This window comes from Manis pentadactyla, chromosome 15 (genome assembly GCF_030020395.1).
Source record: "Manis pentadactyla isolate mManPen7 chromosome 15, mManPen7.hap1, whole genome shotgun sequence".
Classification (NCBI taxonomy): Eukaryota; Metazoa; Chordata; class Mammalia; order Pholidota; family Manidae; genus Manis; species Manis pentadactyla.
In genome coordinates this window covers 58,502,222-58,524,620 of record NC_080033.1, presented here as the reverse complement: position 1 = coordinate 58,524,620, position 22,399 = coordinate 58,502,222, and the positions used below count along the sequence as shown (strand labels likewise).

The window sequence follows — 22,399 nt, the reverse complement described above, 5'->3', positions numbered from 1 at the left end:
ACATACAGTAAAAAGGAGAAAAGAAAGAATATAGCTGTTTGGTTTTACACAAACAATGCTTCAGAATTAACAGAACTAGCCGCAACATATTTTAGAGCTATGAGGAAAATTACACTGAAATTGCATATAATTTAGCTTTTTACACACACACACACACACACGATGCACTTCAGATTTAGAAGGCAGCTTTATGCCAATTCTGAAAACTAAAAACAAAACCAAATGAGAAAGTTGAAAACATTACATCTTCTCCTTCTCTTAAGCTGTAGGAGTTAAGCAGAATTCTCTGAAGCTTGGTTCAAAAAAATGATCTGTCAAGTAAAGCCGGTGACTGTTTCATTACAGGTTGTCACCCAAACCACATTATCACCTGGCAAGCAGCTTCTACCTCCCTGTCCCCAGGAAGGCACTACCTTGAGCACCAAAGATGTGTCAGTAAAGGGGGTTGCTGTCTTCCACTCCGAGCCAAATACCGTCTTACACTCCGAATGACTGTGCCCTGTATAAACCGAGTCACTGTCCGACTGCCTTGAAGGCCAGGGCTGGTCTATCAACCAGTGTATCTACATCAGGAGCTGTGTCCCCAACTCATATTTGACATTTAGTAGGCACTCAATGAAGAACACCTGTGCAAAGTTTGGAGATCTATGTCTGCACGAAAGAAAGAAGCAGTTAAAGCAAGGGCAAGAGAGAACACAGGAGGAAGAGAAGCAGGCAGGCCAACAGCAGAAACACAAAAGGCCTCTTGTGTTCCTGAAGCCCTGGGCACTGATAACTACAGTTTCACCCAGGAGCCAAAAATGCCTTTTTAATAAGCAAACAGGGAAGCTGATCCTACACATGACCCACCTATGAAAGCTTTCCATCTTTCAAGAGCTTCTGGTCAACTCGGGAGAAGGAAAAGCCTAAGACTGGCAACAGAGAGCTATACCCCAGTGTGGCAGCCACAATGGGCTGCCCTCCCTCTACCTGTGTGTGGGGGTGAAAGGAAAAGACCAAATCCCAACAGAGCCAAGAGATGGCTGGGTCGTGCGGAAAACACACTCAAGCCAATAATCCAAAGACCAGGCCACACACAAAAAAACACTGGGGTAGGGGAAACGTCATCTGATTATTTTCTTTTCTCTGAGCTGTGTATTTCCAAGCAACCCATTTTTTTGAATGGGAAGGCCTACCATGTGTGTGTGTGTGTGTGTGTGTTTATGGGTATATATGTATGTGTGTGTCTAGTGTGCAAGCGGGAGTGGCAAGCCTAACCACAAAGACCACCACACACAATACATGACTTGACCTGCCCACTGACATCAGGGTAAAGCTTGACCACGAGCAGGACACACAGGGGATGGTGGCCTGATTATTAGCTCATCGCCGGCAGCCAGGACTTTTAGCCCTTTGGTGCAGATCAGGACCTAGATGTTTATGTCCAGCCGTGAGGCCTGTCAAGGTGGCAGGTGTAAATCCTGGCCATCGTCACAAAGTTGCAAAGGGCAGAGGACACCTTCAGAGTTCCTCCTTCACACCCACTCGTAAGCTGGAAGGCTACGTGGTGAACTCAGCTTCCTGCAAAATATGCTGGCTCATGTTAACAGGTAGCATTTAAAGTGATGATACTTTTGTCATCCCTAGGAGAAAGAACTATTCTAGAGGTCGCTTCACCAGCCTCCACAAGGGAAAGTTTTGACACCTGTGGAAGGTGGTATAAAACAGGGGTATGAGGTCCTGAGCTCCGAGAAGGAAAGGATGTCATTTCCAATGGCTTTTGTGTAGAATTTTCTGGTATGTGCACAACAGAGGAGGAAAGTAAAGGAGGGAAAGGAAGAGAAGGAAAAGAACACCATCACTGCACTAGATGCTGACAGAACACAGTGCCAAGCCCCCCAGGGGGCACGTCCATCTGCACGCAGCTGACAGTGAGCAAAGGCCGGGCGCTTGAGGTGCTTGGCCTCCCCTGGGGCTCCTGATGCTGCATGAGTGACGTTTCCAGCTGGAGATCAGTACCCCAATCCTTACATTAGATAAAAGAAAATTGGAAATATCTTACAAAGTCTGAAATTGATGACTTTCAATGTCCTTTTTCTACCAGGCCCACAAAGTCCTTTTTCTTGCAGATACTCTTTCAAGAAGTTTGGAAGAGCCCATCCCCACAGGAGGCAGATGTATTCTCAGATGCGTTTCCTCCCAGGGATTTCTCAAACAGCACCAAGTTAACTGCTAATGCCATATGAATCTTACCTAATCATTTGCCCCTTTTGTCACTAGCAAAGAGCATAAACTCAGAGTGACTGAGTGGAAGGCGGGGTGCAGGGTCGGGGCGGGAGGAGGGCGGGGAGCAAAACCATGACTCCAGGCCAAAGACAATACAAAAGGATTTTGAAATACAGAAAGGAAGTCTATCCTCTAGACTAGAGTTGCTCATATACTTCAGGGGGAAAGAAAAAAAATCCTAATACGCATTAAATGAGAGAAACCCAGAAGGCAATGGTGTAAGAAAGCAATTCCAGAGCGGACTGCATAAATAGAAGTATTACATTATAAAACAGGGAACTGTTTGTTCCAGTCCATAGACTCCGGGTGAAATGGCAGCTGTACACTATTTAGTTTGGGGCACCTCATTAATAAAAAGGGAATTCTGAGTAGAGTTGAAAGAAAGAATTGAGGGGCAAAAGGGACCAGCTTTTAATGGAAGATTAAAACAATGATGTATATACAGAGGTGGCAAAAAAAAGCAACAACAACACAAAAACCCAGCCCTGAAACAAACGGGTCTGCATATATCGGTAGAGGAAGTAAGATTCCGGTAAAGCGATTCAAGGGCAGGGTGCTGGGGATCGCAGGAGCATGGGGAGTGGGGACCCCCACAGCCAGACTGCCTGACAAAGTCTTCAGGCCTCGATGACTGTGTGGGAGCCGGGTCGAGGCCCTCACTCCTGCGCACACCCCCACACAGAGGGGCCCGGATGTGAACACCTTTGCATTTAACTAAAGAGGCATCTGAAACCACATGGGAAGGGACAGTCTTGCTGCGACCCAGAGATGACAAAAATTACCCTGGACCCTGAAGAAATGACCACGCGGCCTGCCGGGCGGACTGGCCCCTCACCGCCACGCTCCCGGGGGGAGGACGGATGCGCAGACATGGGGACATCCTGCCTTTTGAGAATCCAGTTTTGTTCATATGGGGAAAGAGAGCGGAGGAGCAGCCAGGCGGTCCACATGGGAAAAGGTGGGCAGAGGGGTTTCCTCCAGGAGGAAACGAAGTGACAGGAAAACTGATGTAGCAGGGCCTTCGGAGATTAGGAAATGTCTACTCTGGCAGAGGGTGGCCGTGAATTAATCATAGGTACCTAGAAAACCAGGGAAAATAAAAGTTGTACAAGAAGGTAAATGAAATTATAAAACTCTACATGGCTCAGCTGTGATTAATATTTATAGAGTTAGAATAATGAAAACACTGAATATTAATAGAACCCCCAATTATTATTTAATCATAATGGAGGGTGGAGGGAGAGGAAGACTGAATGTGCAAGGGGATCGGCGGGCAGCAGGGGCGGAGGTGGGGGAGGGTACAGGGTACGTGCGTGCATGTGTGCGTGCGTGTGTGCGTGCGTGTGTGTGTGTGTGTGTGTGTGTGTGTCTGCCTGTCTCTCAGTTTGTGGATGGGGTGTATGTGAGTGGGTACAGGTACGTGGCTTTGCAGAATGACAAACTGGTGAAATCGCACCTTCCAGAGCAGAAAGCCAATATATAATGTCTAAAACTAAAAAAAAAATTAAAAAAATAAAAAACTATTAGTAGAAACAATGAGACACATGGAAATTAGTAAAGAAAGAAACAACTAAAAGTTCATGCCATTTCTCACAGGTTGATATAACTTGTTGCCTTTAAAAACTGTAAAAATGTGAAATTTGATAACATTTAGATTAAATATCCCACACGGCTCAGTGGCTGAGGGCTCGGCAGGCGACGCATAGATGAGGAATGGTCCCTGGTCTCTTGCTTGACCAGGTCACTCAATAACGTGCAACCAGGACGGAGAAGTCTGGAGGGGCGGTGGGGAGCTCGGCGACAGGCAGCAGCACCAACGGCACTTCCAGGGAGCTGTCTGAAGCGCATCTGGGAGAGCTGGGGGTGGGGGGAACCAAGGTTGGGGAGGCTGGGAGCCCAGGGCAGGGCTTCATGCCCAGGGGACAACGGCAGGCAGGGCAGGCTGGGACCGTGAGCCAGGGCCAGGCAGGGAGGACTGGCTAGAGAGGCAGGAAGACACAGGAGAAGCCCGTGCCCTCCCCCCACCCCCGGTCCTCCTCCCAGAGGCCCAGGAAAGGGAGCTTCAGAGGGGACCAGGCAACAATTTCAGAGAGCACAGGAAGAATAAGGCCTCTGGGTCGGGTGGATCCAAGATCAACATGGCCTGTGAGGCCAGTTCAATGACGGGAGGAGAGGCTATCGGACGCTGGGGCACAGACTGGAGATGACCAGTCCAGACTGCTCTTCCGAGCACCCTGAGATTGTGTTGTAGAGACGGGGCAGGACACAAGACTAAGGGGGAGCTTTGGCTTTATTGTTCCTAAAGAGGCAAGTGACTGTCCTGTGCTTCCAAGTTGAGAGAAAGGGACTGGAAAGCTGAAAAAACAGGAGATGGGGTGGTTTTACCAAGAGGTAGGAAGGGGCGTCCTCAAGAGGAGGAGGAGAGGCACGGAAAGGGGTGACCTGCGAGGCCAGCAGCAGACATGAGGACCGGCCGCACCTCCGAAGCCCTGAGGTCCACCCCCGGGCCCACGCGACACTCACCTGGGTCGGCGGGGGGGCACCTGCGGATGGTGAAGATCTGCCCCAGGTCCTCGTCCTCCTCGGGAAGGCCCTTCTGCAGCCGCTGCAGCTTGCGCAGGCTCTCGCTGCGCTGGTGCTTCATGGAGCGCACGTGCTGGATGAGGTTCAGCTTGGCCTTGGTGGAGTAGCTGCACAGGGCGCAGTGGTAGTAGCAGCCCTCGCCCTCCACGCCACTCTCGTGCTGCTGCAGGTGCTGCGGGGGGAGAGGGACACGCCTGGGGTAAGCCACTCGAAGCCCTCGGCCACCAGAAGCCCACCCTGTCCTGGGCAGCCTGGCACTGGGGTCCTTAGAGGGGGGCTTCGTTTACCCCTGCGCCCTTCTCCAGCAGCTCTCTGAGGATCGGCAGCAAGCTGACCGTCGCTCCCACGTCCCCCAGACGCCCCCTTCCCCTGTGGCTTTTCCCGGGGCTGATAATGATGCGATGGACCGGACCCTCGCAGTGGAACACCGGTTTTCCTGTCACCATAACTAAAGGTCCCTCCTTTCCCTCTCTGAAGTGTCCTGCTTTTACTTAGATCAGGGATTGGCAACTATGGCCTACAGACCAACTTCACCCTGCTGCCTGTTTTTATAAGTCAAGTGTGAATGGAACACAGCCACGCCCATGAGTCTGTGCATTGTCTATGGCTGCTTTCAAAACACTAGAGTTGAACAACTGCAAAAGAGATTATGTTCTGCAGAGCCTCAAATATTACTATCTGCCCCTTTACAGAAAGGGTTAGCCAACTCCCGCCTTGGGTGACCACCTTTATGGTCACCCGACTTACACAGAATCCTACCTAGGTCAGTAACACACAGCCAAAGCTGCTGTCTTTTTCCTAAGAATGGCTTTTTCATAAGAATGACAAGCCAAGTTTCTGTATTTAGAACTACAGTATTAGGAGAACCTAAAACTAGGTTTTCCCCTGAATTAAAAAAATGAGAGAAAGGTAAGTTTCTCCAGACTAGTTCCTTGTCAACATCTCAAGGTCATTTGGCTTGTTACGTCAGATGGTCAAAACTACCCTCTCTATTGTGTTTCAGTAGAAGAGTATTCTGATTGCAGAACAAGGAAGCCCAAGAGCCGGCAGGAAGCAGGCATACACAGGACTATAAAGTTCAGGGTGCAAGAACAGTAGAGGTCATAGAAACAGTTAACAGACTTGGGTGTCTAGCAGAAGACTTAAAGATTATCCAAGGACCAAATTCACCTTTTTGTGCCTCTTTGAGAATATAATAAAAGCTCTGGGTCCTTTTTACTAACCAGCTGGGAACTGATAGTCTCCTGGTGTAGAAAAATGAGTCTCCTGTATTTCACATGACCCATTTTAGGGGAAGAGGGAATTTTTCATAAAACAGGGGAAACAAGTCCAAGAAGCTTAAGTGACTGACCCAAGGTAACCCAGCTAGTTAATGGGAGAGACAGAACTAGAACCTGAGTCCTTATTCCCCAGCATCCTTCTGGTGGAGGAAATGCAGATCATGTGTTTTATGTGCTCATGTTATTACCTGTCCTTCCCTCTTTCTCCTGGCTCCTGCACCCTCCCCCAGTCCCTAGGGAGGACACAACAAATGCCTCGCACCTGCTTCGCGCTGCCCCTTTCTGACCTGCACTCGGCCCATTCCACACCCACTCCTTGATAACTGTTTCTGATCCTGCCTGGATATCTTTCCTGTCCAGATTATAATGTGAGACACTGAGAAAGCAGAGCAGTTAGAATCCCTTGCACTTTGGCCAGTATTAAAAATGCCAGAGTGGCCTTTTAGCACTTCCTAGCAGATGACACACTCTGAGGCTCATGTGCACATGCGCATATCCTTTGTTCACTGAAAATGTATGAAAATTCTAGAAGCATGTTTGCGCCTTACTGGAAGAGGAAATACAAATGCACCAACGGAGTGTTGTAGAAAAATCATTGTGGGGGAGAGGCTCAGGCTCTCAAACATGGAAACTGGCTCAACTATTAATAAGATTTATTAATAATAAGTCTTATTTTTGAGCCAACTTGCAGATAAGAATGTTAGGGCCTTCAGAGTCACCAACAGAGAACAATCCTTGCTTTCCCCCAAATGGGCGACTGAACACACTCTAATGCAAAGCTTTGGACCAAAAGAGTATCCCCACCAGCAATAGGAAGTTCGAACTTTCCCCACAACCAGAAGGAGTTAGAAGAATCAGTGAACAAAATGTTAAAGAAATTACAATGACTGACAATAAAAAGCTACTTTTCTTGAAATAAATTTGAGCTGATTTTTTAATGGTTTATCTACAGTTTGCCCCCTCTGATAGAAGGCTCCTTGCAGAGGAGGATGGAATGCACCACAGCCATGTTTTCTAGAGGCTGAAACTCTTGGGAGAAGGAGCATCTGACATGTTAGATGCAAAAGAAAAGAATGAGCCCACCCACCTTCCTTCTCCCCAACCTCTCTGCGAGGCCCCCCAAATGCCAAAAACTGGACCGGGATACTCCTGGGAGCAAGGACTTGACTTGGGACTGAGGAGCAGGAAGCTTGTACAAGAGCCAGGAACTACTGTCTTGGGTCACTATGAGCAAAAGAATTCCATTTATTAAAGTTTCAACAAAACTGACTGAATAAAAGATAACAGGAAAAACAACCATGGAGGGCAAAGCAGTAAGTTCTACTGAGGGATTCTGGAGCTTCCATAAACGATGAAGTCAGAGCAGGAATTATGAGAGCCTTGCCCCCAAATTCCCATTTCCTTCCCAGGAAATGGATGTCCTCGTAGTGCAAGCACTGACTCGTAAACATAAAATTTAACTTGGATGTGAAGGTTCTTTTCCAAATGGTTGGGGTTTCCCGTCTCTGAGCCCGAGGAGAGGGTAACACGGCCAAAAGGAGTGGGATGGGAGTTGAGATGTCAAATGTCTTTTGTCCTCGTGTCCACGGGCTCCTGGGTGACAGGGGCTGTCTGAGTCTGAATCCAAATACACATCAAACCGGGGGTCCTGCTTACAAATACCTGATATGATGAAGATGTCCCAACACCGCTCTACACTTGATCCCATGGTAGTAAACGACAATCTCTTGTGCCACCAGGAATTCTTTTGTCTGTCATTTGAGAGCCATTTTAGAAGGAAAATGGGCACACACATGACACATGATGGAGTGAAGGGCAGAAGGCAACAAAGTGAACAGAGCCACAGCCTCTCCCACCGAGCTGGTCTAGGGAACTTTCAGGGTCTTCTCTTGGAGACCCACACAAAAGCTTACTTCCAAGTTCCAAGCTCACTTTTGCATTCCAAGTTCATGCTCCAAGATGCACACAAACAAATCCAGAATAAACTACTTCTCAGTTGCTAGGAAACACCTGCTTATAAAGGTTGTATCCCAACCCAAACTTCTGCTCACAGCCCGAGTCTCCTGACGTCTCTGCACGTGACAGATCCTTTTCTCACCAAGTTTTTGTTAAGTTCTCAGGCAGTCCAGCTTGGAGCAAACAGGGACCCAGAGCCAGCAGCAGGGGCCTGACCTCTGACCTTCCCCACACTGTCTGGTCATTTCCCAGGCTGTGAGCGGGTCAATGCCCTGAGCCTGTTGGCAAGACAACCACCCGCTCCCAGGTGGCACTGGGCCCATCCCCAGAATCCCACCCTTGCAACTGCCTAACAAGCAGCAGCAGGAGGCGATGGGCTGGAGAGGCCCAGGAGGACTCCACCAGGGCAGGCCTGTCAGCCAAGGACACGCTTTCCCTGCAGAAGAGAGGAGATGTTTTCATTTGGAGGAGGGAGAATAATTTGTTCCTGACCCAGCTAATTAGAATACCCTCATTGGGGATCTCAATGTATTTAATTAAATTCACTGTAATATATGAAGAATCCACCACGGCACAAATCCCAGTGGAGCACTCAATAAAGGCGCTGACTCCTTTCAGAGATCCTGTCCTCCTCGCCAGGCAGGAACATTTTCTCCCGCGCGAGTCCTCGACTCCGCGGCCCCTTGCCCCTCTGTCACAGAGCTCTCCCGGCCTTGGGAAGGGGGACCCAGGTTTTGTTTGCTTTTTCCATTCTTCTCTACTCTGTACTCAGGATTCTTCACTGCTCACCTCTATCAGGTCAGGTGGATGGTTTAAAAAAGAAAATAAAACAGCAAGTTCAAGTGCGGTGAGTGTGCTCCCAGAGATGGCGCTACCCGTGGGCCCAAAGATGCCTGCTGAGCCCATCGCGCAGGGTTTGGTTTGGGTTCAATTCCAAGTGTCTACAGCACATGAGACTCTATGCAAACACCCACACACATTGGATATGCCTTAGCTTAGGGCCTTGACCTGCGGATGATTGACAGTGGTGACCTGGAGGACATGCCAGAGGATACGAGAAGGCCAGCCCTTCAGCTTGAACACCACGGTCAGAATATACCAGCTGGGCCATGAAGACCCCTGGCTCACTCAACAAGAACTGGCATCTACTCACAAACTAATAATGAGGGAGCAGCTTGACCAACTAGTAAATCAAGAAAGACAGAACCTCCCTAAAGAGAAGGGGCAACAAAGTCCACCCAAACTCACTTGTTTCAACCAGCCTTCCCTACAACCTTGAACGCACCAAAGGGTTTTTCCCCATCTCACCAGCTGGTTTAAAACGTGCCTACAAAACACTGGGTTATCTGAACAGCAAACATACACTTGTTCCACTGGAAGGAATTTATGCACTTGGAAATGGGATTTACTTTCTGAAACTCAAAGTTGTACAATGACCCGTAAGAAGGATCGAAGTGTCCAGCTTGACCAGAATAGAAGGCGGAAAAAGAGCTCGACAATTTCCGGGTTCTCCAAACGACCACAGACAGTGGACTGTCCTCACCGTGAGCAATTAGGAAGGGGACTTTCAACATTACGTGAGCACCTTGGACTGGAAGGGAGTGAGCATGGCCTCACTCACATTGGTCAGAGACCTTTTCCTATACTTCCTTCTGAGCTTGCTGGGGCTATTTTCTTTTAAAATGCTTGTCCCATCTTGCTTTAGTGGGAAGGTGACCCTCCTGTGCCCTGAGGTGGAAGCATGTCATGTCTCGTATCTTCCTTTCTGGGCCTGGTTCGGGGGAAGAACTCAGCAAAGAAAAGCCCTTGCTGCAACAAGAGGCGCCGGCAGTCGCGAGCCCGGCACATAACGCCAAGTGCAAAAAGCAAATTAATAATTAAAAAAGAAAGGAAAGGAAAGCAGTCAGCTCCAGCTACTTTGCGGGATTCCACCCCATTAATATGTTGCGCTTGTTTGCCGCGGCCAAGACTGGGTGTCAGAGACACGAAAGAGGACTCTTGTTAGAAAATAATTCATCGTGAAAATAAAAAAAACGTGTTCCTGTTACTTGTTTCCCAGGAAAACTAACCAACTTCTGTCAGAGAACATCGATTTCTATAAATCTGGAGGGGGCCCTGGCTCCCTCCTCCCCAACGATAGGAAACTTCTAACATCTGGTCCTTCATGCATGGAATGCAAAATATTGATCAGGTTTTGTCAAAGCCTCCCCTTTAAAGCAGAAATGGACAAAGTATATTCTGACATACATGCACACTCACAAATGAAAACACACAGGACTCGCTCTGAAGCTTCCTGGGGGAGTAACACCTGTTACTACACACACACACACACACACACACACACACACACACGCCACACTCTTCCATGCACACAACACAACTCCATTCTGAGAGCAAACAGGATGGTGAAACTCCCTGATGGGGTAAGGCAGCTGCCAGGCATCCCTCCAAGCCAATGGGTTCCCCCGGGGGGACACCAGACACTTCCTGCTGAGCAGGTAAGTAGCCCCACAGTGGGAGTCCAGATAAGACCCTGGAATACCTGTCTGGGTGCCTCTAAAGCACATTAAAGGAAAAGGCAGGTGGGAGGGCCTCTCAGTCCACAGAACAGTCTGCGGTGGGGAAGGCCACCGTTGCATCATGCCTCCGCGAGGGAAAACCGCTAAGCATAGCCTGCCAGCCCTGGCTTCTCCCCTGGGGGTGAGCAGTGTGAAAATCAGTAACACTTCCAGTGAGAAGGAATGGGAAGCTGAGGGTCCAGAGTGAGGCTAATTCCCCACACCACAAGATGAATATAGGGAAGATGGAAGTGGGTGCCAATTCACTGTCACCCATACATAGCTTTCCCCACTGAGGAAGCCCCTACAGTGACATTCATTCTCATGACAGTCCCGTGAGGTGGGTGCATCTGCTTCCTGTCTTTGGGGAAACCCAAAGCTCAAGAGAGGTCATATGACACTCTTCCCCCAACCCAAGGTCTTACAAAGCGTGGAAGAAACAGGCTGGAACCTGGGACTTGATGGCAAGCCCACAGCCATCAGCTACACTGCACTGACGGCAGGGGATTCTGCAACATGAGACTCCCCAGGCCCAGGTATTCACCTTGAATGCCTAAAAAGGAAATCATTTCAGGTGTATTACAACCAGGAATGGGGGGTAGTTAATTTCTTAATCAGTGGTTATGTTACAGTTTCAAATTTAATGTCACAATCTTTAGGAGGGCTTCCAGAAGGTCAACCTAAATATATATTTATTTTCTGTTTAAGGTTGGCTTTTCACCCACTCATGCCCTCATCCTTGGCACATGCTAATTTAGTTCTATTTCACTGTAGGAGCCCTGCAGATACTGTAAGATACAAGCCCCAACCATGATTTATAAGAGAAAGTGAAAGGAAGTAAAAATGTTCCCTTAGATCAATCCATCTGTGTTACTCTGACCTATTTTTTAGTTTCTAGGCCGGACTCTTTATGCCCTGGAACAAGCCATGACTGTTTGCTCAGTAGCTGAGCTGCAAGGCTGAAGTCCACACTTCCCACTGCTGCATCTTTTCCTTTACCTGAATGACACCTCCTGACTCAAAAGTCTCCAAATGATCATCCCCTTGAGAGAAGTAAGTTCTAGAAGGAAAATAACATCAAAAATTCCAAATACAGACTCCTGTGGAATGTTGATGCCTTCACATAATAGATTTCATTTCCCTCTGTTAGGAAAACTTCAGAAAGGAGAGAAAGCTTATCAGGTATGTAGGATTCCTCTCTCTGAGAAAGGGGCCCACCCATCAGAGCACGAGGTCATAAGCAAGAGAATTAGTTTCCATGACAGTTAAATGAGCACCTACAGAGCTTGGAAGTCAAGGGAGGTCGGCAGTGGGTAAAACAACCAGGCGGGTCCCACAAAGTTAACACCAACTGAGTGCGTTCCAGAAACTACCTGAAGTCCTAGGATCTGAACACAACCCCTTCCCTAGGATCGTGTACAGGTTACAGTAGCTCTCTTCATTTTTTACAATGTACTTCTTCTCCGGTGCTACCTTCCAACTCTTGCAGGTATAATCCCCCATTCAAAATTAAAGGCTGCCATACACATGACTCTCCAGCTTGTCCTCATTCAAGTCCATGTCAGACTGCTGCCAACACTGGTGGTCTACAGTGCACTCTGGATAAGCCTGGTGGAAAACCCTCGCTCTGTGCTACGTTGTGCAAGTTATATACACTGTTGGGCCTCGGTTTCCTCATCTGCAACACTGGGACAATAACAGAACCTCCTCATAGCACCACTGGAGGATTCGAAGGGATAATTCATATAAAGTGCTTAATATACTGCCTGATGCATGGTTAACCTTTATAACAAATATGGCTGTTTTACAACTAACCTTACAACCAACCTATGCTGGGACCCCCAGGACTCCTCGGGATGCCGCACCCCCACCGCCAAAACTGAGGAATCCCTGGTTGACAGTAAAGAAACTACAATGTACAGGAATTATGACACAGAGCAGATCTTGGGCAGGTACAGGGCCAACTTCTTCCTTATAAGAGGTGCTCCATTTTTATTTTACCTTAAGTCAGTTGCCTGCAGTCGTGCCGCCAGTGAAGCTGGGGCCCACACTGCAAACAAATGTCCTTGTCCACAGGAGCCATATCTGTTTACTGGATCTCTTTGCCCACCAGGGTGCCAAATAAGGAAAATCAAGGGGACTGTCCCTTATCCCATCTGCCAACATCTCAGGTGAAGACCGGGAAGGAAAGGACAGCCCCAGCCTGAGCAGCTGGGAGACACCTCCCTGGCTTCCCAAATGCACAGTGAAGGATTTGCTTATTTGTATCTCCAAGCCCAAGTCTATGAAGCAGAAAAAAAAACACTTGCCTGGTAGTCAAAACACATGCGTCACTCCATCTGTAAGATGAAGATGTGCTCATACTAGCTAGCCCTGTCTTCCTCAGAGGCAATTTTAAGAGCCCCACGAGAAAACAAATGTGAAAATATCTGACACAGTCAATGTCTTTCTACCTTGAGACCGTGGGCTTGGCTGTTACTGATGCAGACAGTGTTTCAGCTCAGCGGTTCTCCAACGTGAGCGTGCATCACAAACACTGGGGGAGCGCATTATGCCACAGATTGTGGGGTCCACCCCAGGGGGGTCTGATTCACCTGGTCTGGGATGGGGGCTGAGAATGTACATGTGTAACGATCCCCTCTGGAGATGCCGATGCTGCCGGTCTGGACAGCAACTGCCACAGACCAGAGACCACATCAGAATCCACGGAGATATTTCTGTAGAAGGAGAAAAAGTACCAAGGCCTAAAATCTCTGTACCCTCCTTTTCCCCGAAAGTATTTCTGAATGTAGCGAGCTGCACTAGATAAATCACGCAGTGCCTGCACCCAAGAATTCACCTCTTCAATGAAAAAGTCACATGGAAGCAGCTACCCGCTACTGGTCTGCTCCAGATACTTCATAAAAGTCAGAATTGGCTCTATTTATCTTCCTCTCCCCTTTCACACCTGCGGGCCAGCATTTCCTGGGGCTGCCACTGACAGCGTGACTCCTGACGGCGAGGCATGGCACGTCACCTTTTCCTCTCTGGCTCTGCCTCCTGCCGGGGGCACCTGCCCAGACGCCTTGCTGGAATGGTGCCCATGGAAAAATTTCAATCAAATACAAGAAAAATAAAATGGTCTTTAACATTCCTCACAGGCTCTTAAACTTTCTGGTTCCTGCTGCTGAGAGCATAAATTTGGCGCTAGAACCCAGAGGCTTCTCTGGAGCTCCCATGAGTTGCTGACCAATACCTTCACTCCCTTCATGGTGACAGAAGACATGGCAGCCGGGGGGGAGCAGATGGGGACAGTGAGCATGCACAAGACAGACTTCTTCCTAGTAAGAGAGACTTTTTTTTTCCATTTTCCCCTTGAAAGAGAAAATGGACAAGTGCTGAGGCAGGAGACACAAATTCCTTCTGAACACAGGCCTCTGACCTCACTCATTCTGGCTGCTAAGACATCTCACCTTCTCCCCTTAAATTCCAGGGATTGTGTTAAAGGTCGGAGAAATGGCTACACTCAAGTGAGCGGACAGGGGACGCAGAGAATGAAGAGAGGAAAGGCTTCTCTGAGGAAGTGCGGTGGACAGGCACGTGGCGAGAGGGGACACAGTTTCGCGAATGATGCCGACACGGTTAGTTCCTCTGCCCTGCTTTCGGGCTCCCCCCATAAATAACGCAGACAAACACCCTGTGCACTGGGTTTTGCTCTCCTTCCCCCACTTTTTAAGTCTCATTAAAAGCCGATACTGTTCGGCCTCAAGATGGAGAGCTCAGCATGGATTTTACTGAACGTTAAATCAACCAGCAAGCGTAGCCAGCAAACTCTGTGGCACTTTAACTTTAAATAATGCAATAATTATTGAATTTCCTTTTTATAACTGAAGTGCTGGAATGTAAACAATGGGGCTGTAATTGCAGGAAGGGGGGATCAATAGAGGCAATCGTTTTCAGCCATGTTAATTGTAAATACAATTGCTCCAAGATGTCAGCCTTGTTCTTCTTGCTCCCAGAATCATCCTAACGGATGACAGAGTCCAACTTTCCCATTACAGCTGTTCGTTCCTTTAAGAGGTTCTCAATCAGGTCTGATCAATCTGTCAAGATAATGCATGGAGTAAGTAAGACTCTTCCAAACACAGGCTTCCAATCAATAGCCCCGACCAGCTTAATGAGGTGGGGCTAGGGCCCAGAGGGAGGTAACAGCCCCCAGCTTGCTAGGTTTGGCAGGCCGGCTTCCTCGCATGGCCCTGATAAACAGATCAGCCCTTAATGAGGACATTAGTTATGCATGCTTCAGTAAGCAGCAAGGCACCTGTCCCTTGGGACAGACAGACGGAAAACAAAATAGATTAACAGAAAACAATATGGTGCCAAATTAGGTCTAACTGAAGACTTTTCCCTCCTTCCCCGGCTTTCCTTAATTGTCCAGCAGAGTGAAGGACATCAATTAACCATTCCAATGGGCATGAGCTCAAAGACAGGGGCACCCGCTGGGGTTGGGCTGGAGGATCTCTGGGTGTCTGCTAGTCTCCCTAGACTGTCACTGAAGAGCAGTGCCCTCATCTCAACACCGTTTCCAGATCACAAGCAGGGCGCCCCTCACGGAAGGGTCCCAGCCCCCAGGCAGCAGCAGAACGAAGATGAGGCCAAGTCTTGAAGTCCGACAGCTACACTGGGGGGCCGGGGGCTGGACACCAACAAGAACAAAACTGCTGCTCCTCACGGCTGGGGTCTGCTCTGAAATCAAGTCTTGGCCTTGGGAATGGGTGCTCCCTCACAGATGACGAGGTGGAAGGTCCAGAGGCTAGAACCCCGTTTCACACGGTTCAGCACCTTGGCAGGCGGCACAGGCACTGCAGGAGCCCGAATCCTCAGAAGGATAACCTGGAGGTCGCCTGGGGGCCCGGAGAGCCATCCTCCCTCCCTCGGGGGCCCCTGTGCACCTCCACCTCTGTGCCTGCCGATGGGCTGGGCAGGGCATCCTCTGTGGGAGTCCTTGAGAAAGGGACAGCCAAAAGGATGGTCCCAGCAAGAAGACGGCACTTCCTTCTCCCAGCGGCTGCAAGGCTTAGAGCAGGGGTTCTCAAAGTGTGGTCCCTGGACCAGCAGCATCAGCGCTCCTGAGGGCCCCGCCCCGTCAGCCCCAGCCAGACCTGCAGGGACTCTGGCAGAGGGCCCGGCAATCTGGGTCTGACAAGCTCTCCAGGTGATTCTGCTTCCAGCCCATTGGATGATCACCGTCTTCGGGGGTGAGGTGGGTGAGGCAGCTTCCAGCAGGGCTGACTTCAGCTAAGTTCCACAGTTCGCAAGCTGGTCCTTTCTGTACTAGGGATAGTTCAGTGCCCGAGGTCTATCAGGAACTTGTATTTTCACTGAGGTCTGGATCAGAGCCCACCACCCACCTGCTCCAGAATGCAAGGCCTCTGGGAATCAGGAGCCAGAGAGAGGAGGCCGTGGGAAAACTCCGTTTTATTGGTTGGGAAGGTCAGAGTAGGTCAAACTACTGAATCTCAAAAGCTAATGGTCTCTTATGATAAATGAATTAAAATGAGAGCAACTGGGTCTTTTTAAAGGTATTGGGATGAGCAGAATAGAATAAACATGAAGTTAGAGAGTCAGATCCTCCTTCGTGCAGAGGCCCAGCCCACAGGCCAGTCCTTCTCTGAAGCCGCCCCCTTCTTGGGCCCCGCTGCCCACCAGCAGCAGGTCCCAGGCTGTAGTGATGTCACAGACCACCTCTTGCTTCTCTGCCACACCATGAGCGGCACATGAGGCTGCGAGGCCACACTGAGTCTTTCTGGATCAGTACTCAGCACAGCTCCTGGTCCAAGGCAGGCTCTTAGATTGTTGGCTCAAAGTCTGAACAAACGAGGAAGATGTGACGCTTCACTGTCACTCTTGGTCTTTAGCTTGTAGTTCAAGACCTGCCTAATCTAGTTCAAATTCCCTTCCACCACCTCAGATTTCAGTCCTCTGCTCCATTCCGCAGTTGACATAAAATTAAGAGTTCCTGGTAGATTCCGCCCTTACCCACAACCGCTAATCTTTCTGGTCTCAGCACCTTCTGCTGCTTGGCAACTTTCCTGAATACCCCCTCTACCTGCTAAACACTACAACTCCCAGGGCAGGTGGACGGCACCTCCACCTGGGCACCTTTGCCCCTCCCACCTGAGCTAGACTGGGGTCCTCAGCTCCAGGGTCCCACAGCACGAGGAGGGCCCCACCCGTGCCCCCCACCACTCTCCCGGGCACTGCCTTCACGCGGCTTCCACACCAGCTCTCCATCCCTTGATGACCGCGACAGGAGGTTGGAAGTGAGAGAATAAATATGCCTGCTAATATTCACTGCTTGTTTAAATAAAATTTTATGGCAGGAGATAATTGCTATAAATGGCTGTACTTAGTGACTTTAGATTTTAATGTATGGACCACAAAAAGTACTTCTCCTTCCCTGCTCCAAATCAGCCAAAATGTCCCCCAGCCAGAGGACATCTCAGTTGGTCACGGCCACTCTGTCCTTGCATTTCATTTGCATACTTTGCTACATTTAATATCACTAGGCTTTTTCATGAGAGCTCTTTTACCATTAAACTGACAACCGCAAGACTCAGATATACTGAGAAACATCTAGAACATCTAGATCGCAGATGACAGAGAGCATACTCCACAGGTGCCTCTCAGGGGGAGTACACCTCAGGCTGTCAGGACTCTGAAGGTGAGCCAGCCGTGTCCACCATACCTTTCTAGATAAAAACATTTGAGTGCATATGTTAGTCCTAAACATAAAATCAAGAGCCAACGGAGTGGTGTGGCCCTGCTCGGACACCTGAAGGGGTGGCAGAATGGGCCTTCCCAGGGCCGACGGCTAAGCAGCCTACCTCAAGGCTTGAAAAGTCAAGATGAGGACTTTTTTTTTCCAAACATACACACACATATTTTCTTCCTGAGTTTCCTGTCCTCTTCTGCGACTAACTGCTGCTGAGAGCTGCTGTGCGGGCTCCTGACTTTTCTCACTCCCCAGAGGGCTGGCTACATCTTTCACTCTCATCTGAGGCCAAATTCTGGGACCCGGGAGGAAGAGACCATTCTCTACATGGGCTCAGAAGTTGAGCGCTTAGATCTGCCTCTTTCCCTTTCCAGGGAACGTCCAAGCTCTGGGCTCCGCAGCCTGCCGACCGGCCAGCGCTGCTTGCAACAGACCCTCCCCAGGGATTTCCAAGCAGCTCAGTCCAAAGACACCACTCCTGGCTCTGTTCTCAAGCTCTCGATGGGATGCGACTGTGAGGCCAGTCAGTGAGATTTTTTAAAACTTAAATGGTGAAATACAGGGAGGCTTTTCACCAGCTAGTCCACATTGACCAAAACATCCTCTCCATATACTCCACAAGTCCATTATGCTCCAGGAGTTCTCTCCAAGAACCATGAGGAGAGGGGAAGGCAGTAGAAGATCTGCAGGGGGGCATAGTCCATCTTGTTCTAGAAAGTTGATGGCTTATAAATCCTGCTAGGGAACCATGAGGCATTCTCTTCAGTGAAATCCAAGGTCCAGAAAACTGCATCTAAAAAATTGGCAACTGGGAAAATTTCATTGAGCAAAATGGTGGGGCTTAGGGGAGGTTGGGGAAAGACAGGAATAGAGAGAGGGCCTCTAAGATCCTGGTGTCAGCTCTAGGGCACTGGGATGCTATGCATGCATCATGCATGTTAACTGTTACTGATGCCTGGTGACATGGGACACATCTGCCTTTGCTTTCTTTCTGGGGCCATAGTACTAAGATGCAGCCAAACGTTCACTATCACACAGTGACAGGTGATGTCTCTCTGGAATCTCAAATCTGGTAGCCTGCTCTGCAAGCATTAACATAGACTGTAGGTATTTGAAAGGCTAAAATCTTAAAATACAAAATTTTCTATGGCTTTTCAGATTACTCTCTGAAAAATGTAAGGCCAAGGGAACAAAAACAGCCAGTCCCAGTTTCTGGTAACACCTGTTTTTATAGTGGTCTTCCTTCCAGCTCTGGGCTCGTTCCCTATCTATCCATGTTCCTATGTCTTGTTTCCTCGCACAACAACAAAGGGATGATAATTCATCTCCAGACATTATTTTCACCATTCTTGGCATGTGAGAAAGGTCCTCCACTTTACTGTCTTATCATCTGTGGCCCCCTGCCCCGTATCACCCTTGTCTCCAGCCAGCTCATCTGGTTCTCAGTGCCTCCATGGGCTCCTGTATGTATGTGTGTCGCGGGTGGAGAGAAGGGGTGGGGGTGGGGTTGGTTCATGCTGTTCCATCCTCTGTGCACTTCCATTCCAGCTCAGCCAAGTTTTGCTCCCCTTTCTGAGCATCCCATTTCTCACCCTATTTCCGTCCAAACTGATTCTTTCTCTTCCAAGCTCAAAGACTTCATCCCTCCGCATGTCTTTTCCCACAGATGCTCTGAGCGTTGCTTATCAGTTTTGTGTATGTGGCATATTCCCTGATGAGACTGGAAGGCTCCTGAAGGCAGGGACCAAGTGCCCTCCTACCAGACATGCCGAGTCAGGCCATTCTGCAGCCAGAGCACAGGCATGATGAGAGTTTGGAACCATGCAGAGGAGAGGGCCTCCGACAAGAAGCTCTCTCCTCAACTGCAAAATGGAATCACCGCTTCACAGTGAGTCAATCAATATGAGCAAACTTTATAAATGGTCGGGCAAATTTAAAAGAAAACCACTGTCAGGTGATGAGAATTGGTGGGAAGGGGTACGTGAAGACTCAGGAAACCTTCCCCACCATCTGATTTCAATGGGGTCCTAAGGCTACACAAAGACAAATTAGTTGATCGCCCTTCCACTTACCTCGCTAATGAAATCTTGGGTTTTGCCGGGGAAGAACCTGTTAGGAGGCCTTGCCTCTGGGTGTGAGTCTCGCTGGTGCCGGCTGCATTCCCCAGCGCCAGCGTGACTCATGAGATGACGCACACTGCCGGTGGGCTTTGTTATCACGTGACCTTCAGCAAGTCAACCTTCTTTCCCGCTTCAGTGATAAAATCTGGATGGCAATACTAAGAACCTGCTTCATGGCATTATCATGAGGAATGACGATGGCACACAGCTAATAATGACCGGGAAGCACTTTGTCTTTGTAGAGCTGTGTTACTTAACATTTAGAATAATGCCCACTGTTTTCAGGTTGCAAACATGTTCGGTTTTAGCTAAACTGAAGCCTGGACACATCCACTAATGAGCAGTGTCCTTCCCATGGAAACACGGAAAGCTACTCAGCTAGTCAGTCTACTGAATAAAAAGACTAGCAGGGCATTAGCGAGAAGCTGATGCGGGCTTCGTTACCCTGAAACCCAGGGTCATTGCATTCAACATCTAATTAGCAAATTCTGAAGATCATAGAAGTAAACCAGAGCCAACCGAGCTGACAAGAATTGCATTTTAAAGGATAATTTTGGATAGAACGATTTCTGAGGCCACAGTTTCCCCAGAATTCATAAAAATACCTCTTAAAAGACATGTTTCTGTCATCTAAGCCAATGACTGGTCAATTTTTCTGAAAGTATCTGGACAGTAAATACAGTCTTTGTTCCGACCGCTCAACTCGGCCATCACAGCAAAGAAGTGGTGATGGACAATATGTAAGATAACAGGCACGGCTGTGTTCCAATAAAATTTTATTTATACAAACAAGTGACTGGCTGGATCCCCCCTCAACCCCCACCCCCAGAAGTGGTATGCCGACTCCCGATAAAATGTACCGATTCAGGAAATTAATGAAGAGGGGAGAAAACACATATACACATACATATTTTGTTAAGCAAGAAAGTTCCTTCGAACTTGTCAAAACTCAGAGCCAGTTTTGCAAACCTGATAAAAAAATAATCAAGTTTCAAACTGAAGGCAATAGTCACTCAAGTACCATTTAACTAGGAATTACAAAACAACTCCCAAACAATTAAACTTCATCCCTTGTTTTCACTCTCTCGAACGTAAGCACTTGCGTGTATGTTCTCCAGCCCGTGGCACTCGTTCCCAAACTCTGCATCTCATTCTCTAACCATGGTGAAGGATGCCATGTGAATAAGTTAAGGTTATACATTTATTCAGAACTAAACAATGCCTGTAACTGATTCAACTTTTAACTAACTAATGATGGAATTACTAATAACAGAAGAGTAGGCGCAAACTGAAAAGGTGAAAAATTAGACCACTATCACCCCTGTGCAGCTTCCAACATGCCATGCTCTTACTTCCTAAGCACCTCTTAAAAGGAGAAGGCTGGCAACGATCTTGACATCCAACAAACAATGAGTGGTCAGCAAGTCTGGATTTAGAAAAATAAAATATTTAAATGTTCTCTCAGGAACACTATCTGCGTGTATCTAGCCCTATATAGATTCCAAAGGGTTGGGCCCTTCATTAATCAGCTGATTCTCTCAAGCACCTTGTGAATAAGGGGAAGCAGATGCCTTTCTTCCATGTCTAGTGGACAGAGGAGTTAAGTCAGAGATGGTAAACTGGCAGCAACTGGGGAGCTGGCGGTGTGCACTGTGCAACTCAAGAGTTCTAAAAAATTCATTAGTGATTAACACTTTAAGATCTGTGAATTTCCCATGCAACTGAGGTTTTCTGACCCCATTTATTTTTTTAAAGGAAGATCGGGCTGTGCTGGCCCCACATTCCCTTGTGTCAACAATGATCTAGACAAGAAGGGGCAGGTGCTCTGTAGCACCAACATCCGTTTATGAAACCTGCATGGCTCCCGAGGCACTTGGGCATGTCGCCCCTGGGTTGTGCCATGTGTAAAAGAGAATGTGGGTTGTAAGGGGGCTGTGGAAACTGACCGCAGGTCTTCTAGTCCTGGTTCAGTGTTGGTCATGCCCCATTGTGCTGCACTGTGAATAACCCAGTAGGAAAACTCCCCCAAAAAACGGTGCCCGTGTTTGAGATGCATACTGCGAAATGGAGGGCAAGAACCTGAGCCCTACCAGGCTCAGGCAGTAACGGAATTCAGGATGCATGTGGCTTCATAAGGGAGGCCGACTTAATTCTGCCAAGGAGTTAATATTTGTTAATTGGCAGAAAAAGGTAAAATTAATGAGGACATTAACATAGCTATTTAAAAACAGCTCCATGTTTCTCCCATTGTAACACACGGAACTATCAGGAAGTAATTGAGGGAAAAGGACACTGTCAATTCTCAATTATCTGCATGAATGAAGTGCTCAGTGGCACGGATAATCCAAGTCATTTACATTTGGATTTAGAAAGTAACATCTTTTTCCTTCGGAAAACTTACCTTCCTAATTACAGCTTGCCGGATGTGATGGTGAAATCAGTTTACCTTCTCTGCCTGAGAAGGAAGCTGCTCGGGAGGGCACTGGAACAGCCAGGGGTTTCAGACCTGCCACGGATGACCCAAGGCAGATAAAAGATAACTTGCAGTGGCTGTCCAACATGGCAGCCATTAGCCACACATGACTATTTACATTTAAAGTAATGTGCACTAGAATAAAATAATGTTTAATAAAATTAGAAGTTCCTCACAAGCCACATTTCAAGTGCTCAACAGCCACGTGTGGCTGGTGGCCCCCGTGTTGGACAGCACAGGTACAGAACATTTCCTTCTTTGCACAAAGTTCTAGTGGACAGCCCTGAATTCAAGGTCAATGATAACCTCTAGTTTCCCGAACAAAGTAGAAGGTGGGGAAGAGATGCTTCCCTGCCACTTTTACAGAAGTAAAAGGAAATTGTAAAACCCGACTCTCTCCGCTGGTTTAA

General features: G+C 48.3%; 1 protein-coding gene across 6 annotated transcripts in view; it reads right to left on the bottom strand.

Annotated features, from left to right (window-relative positions):
* Positions 1 to 22,399, bottom strand: part of ZFHX3 (zinc finger homeobox 3) — a 235,847-nt gene that overhangs the window by 87,216 nt on the left and 126,232 nt on the right. For all 6 annotated transcript variants that reach the window (XR_005027249.2, XM_036897929.2, XM_036897933.2 and 3 more), the window contains one exon: positions 4,789 to 5,020. Coding sequence is in view for 5 of the 6 variants with exons in the window: in XM_036897929.2 (XP_036753824.2) it covers positions 4,789 to 5,020 (232 nt within the window). In the remaining variant the exon portion in view is untranslated. The remainder of the gene's footprint in view (positions 1 to 4,788; positions 5,021 to 22,399) is intronic.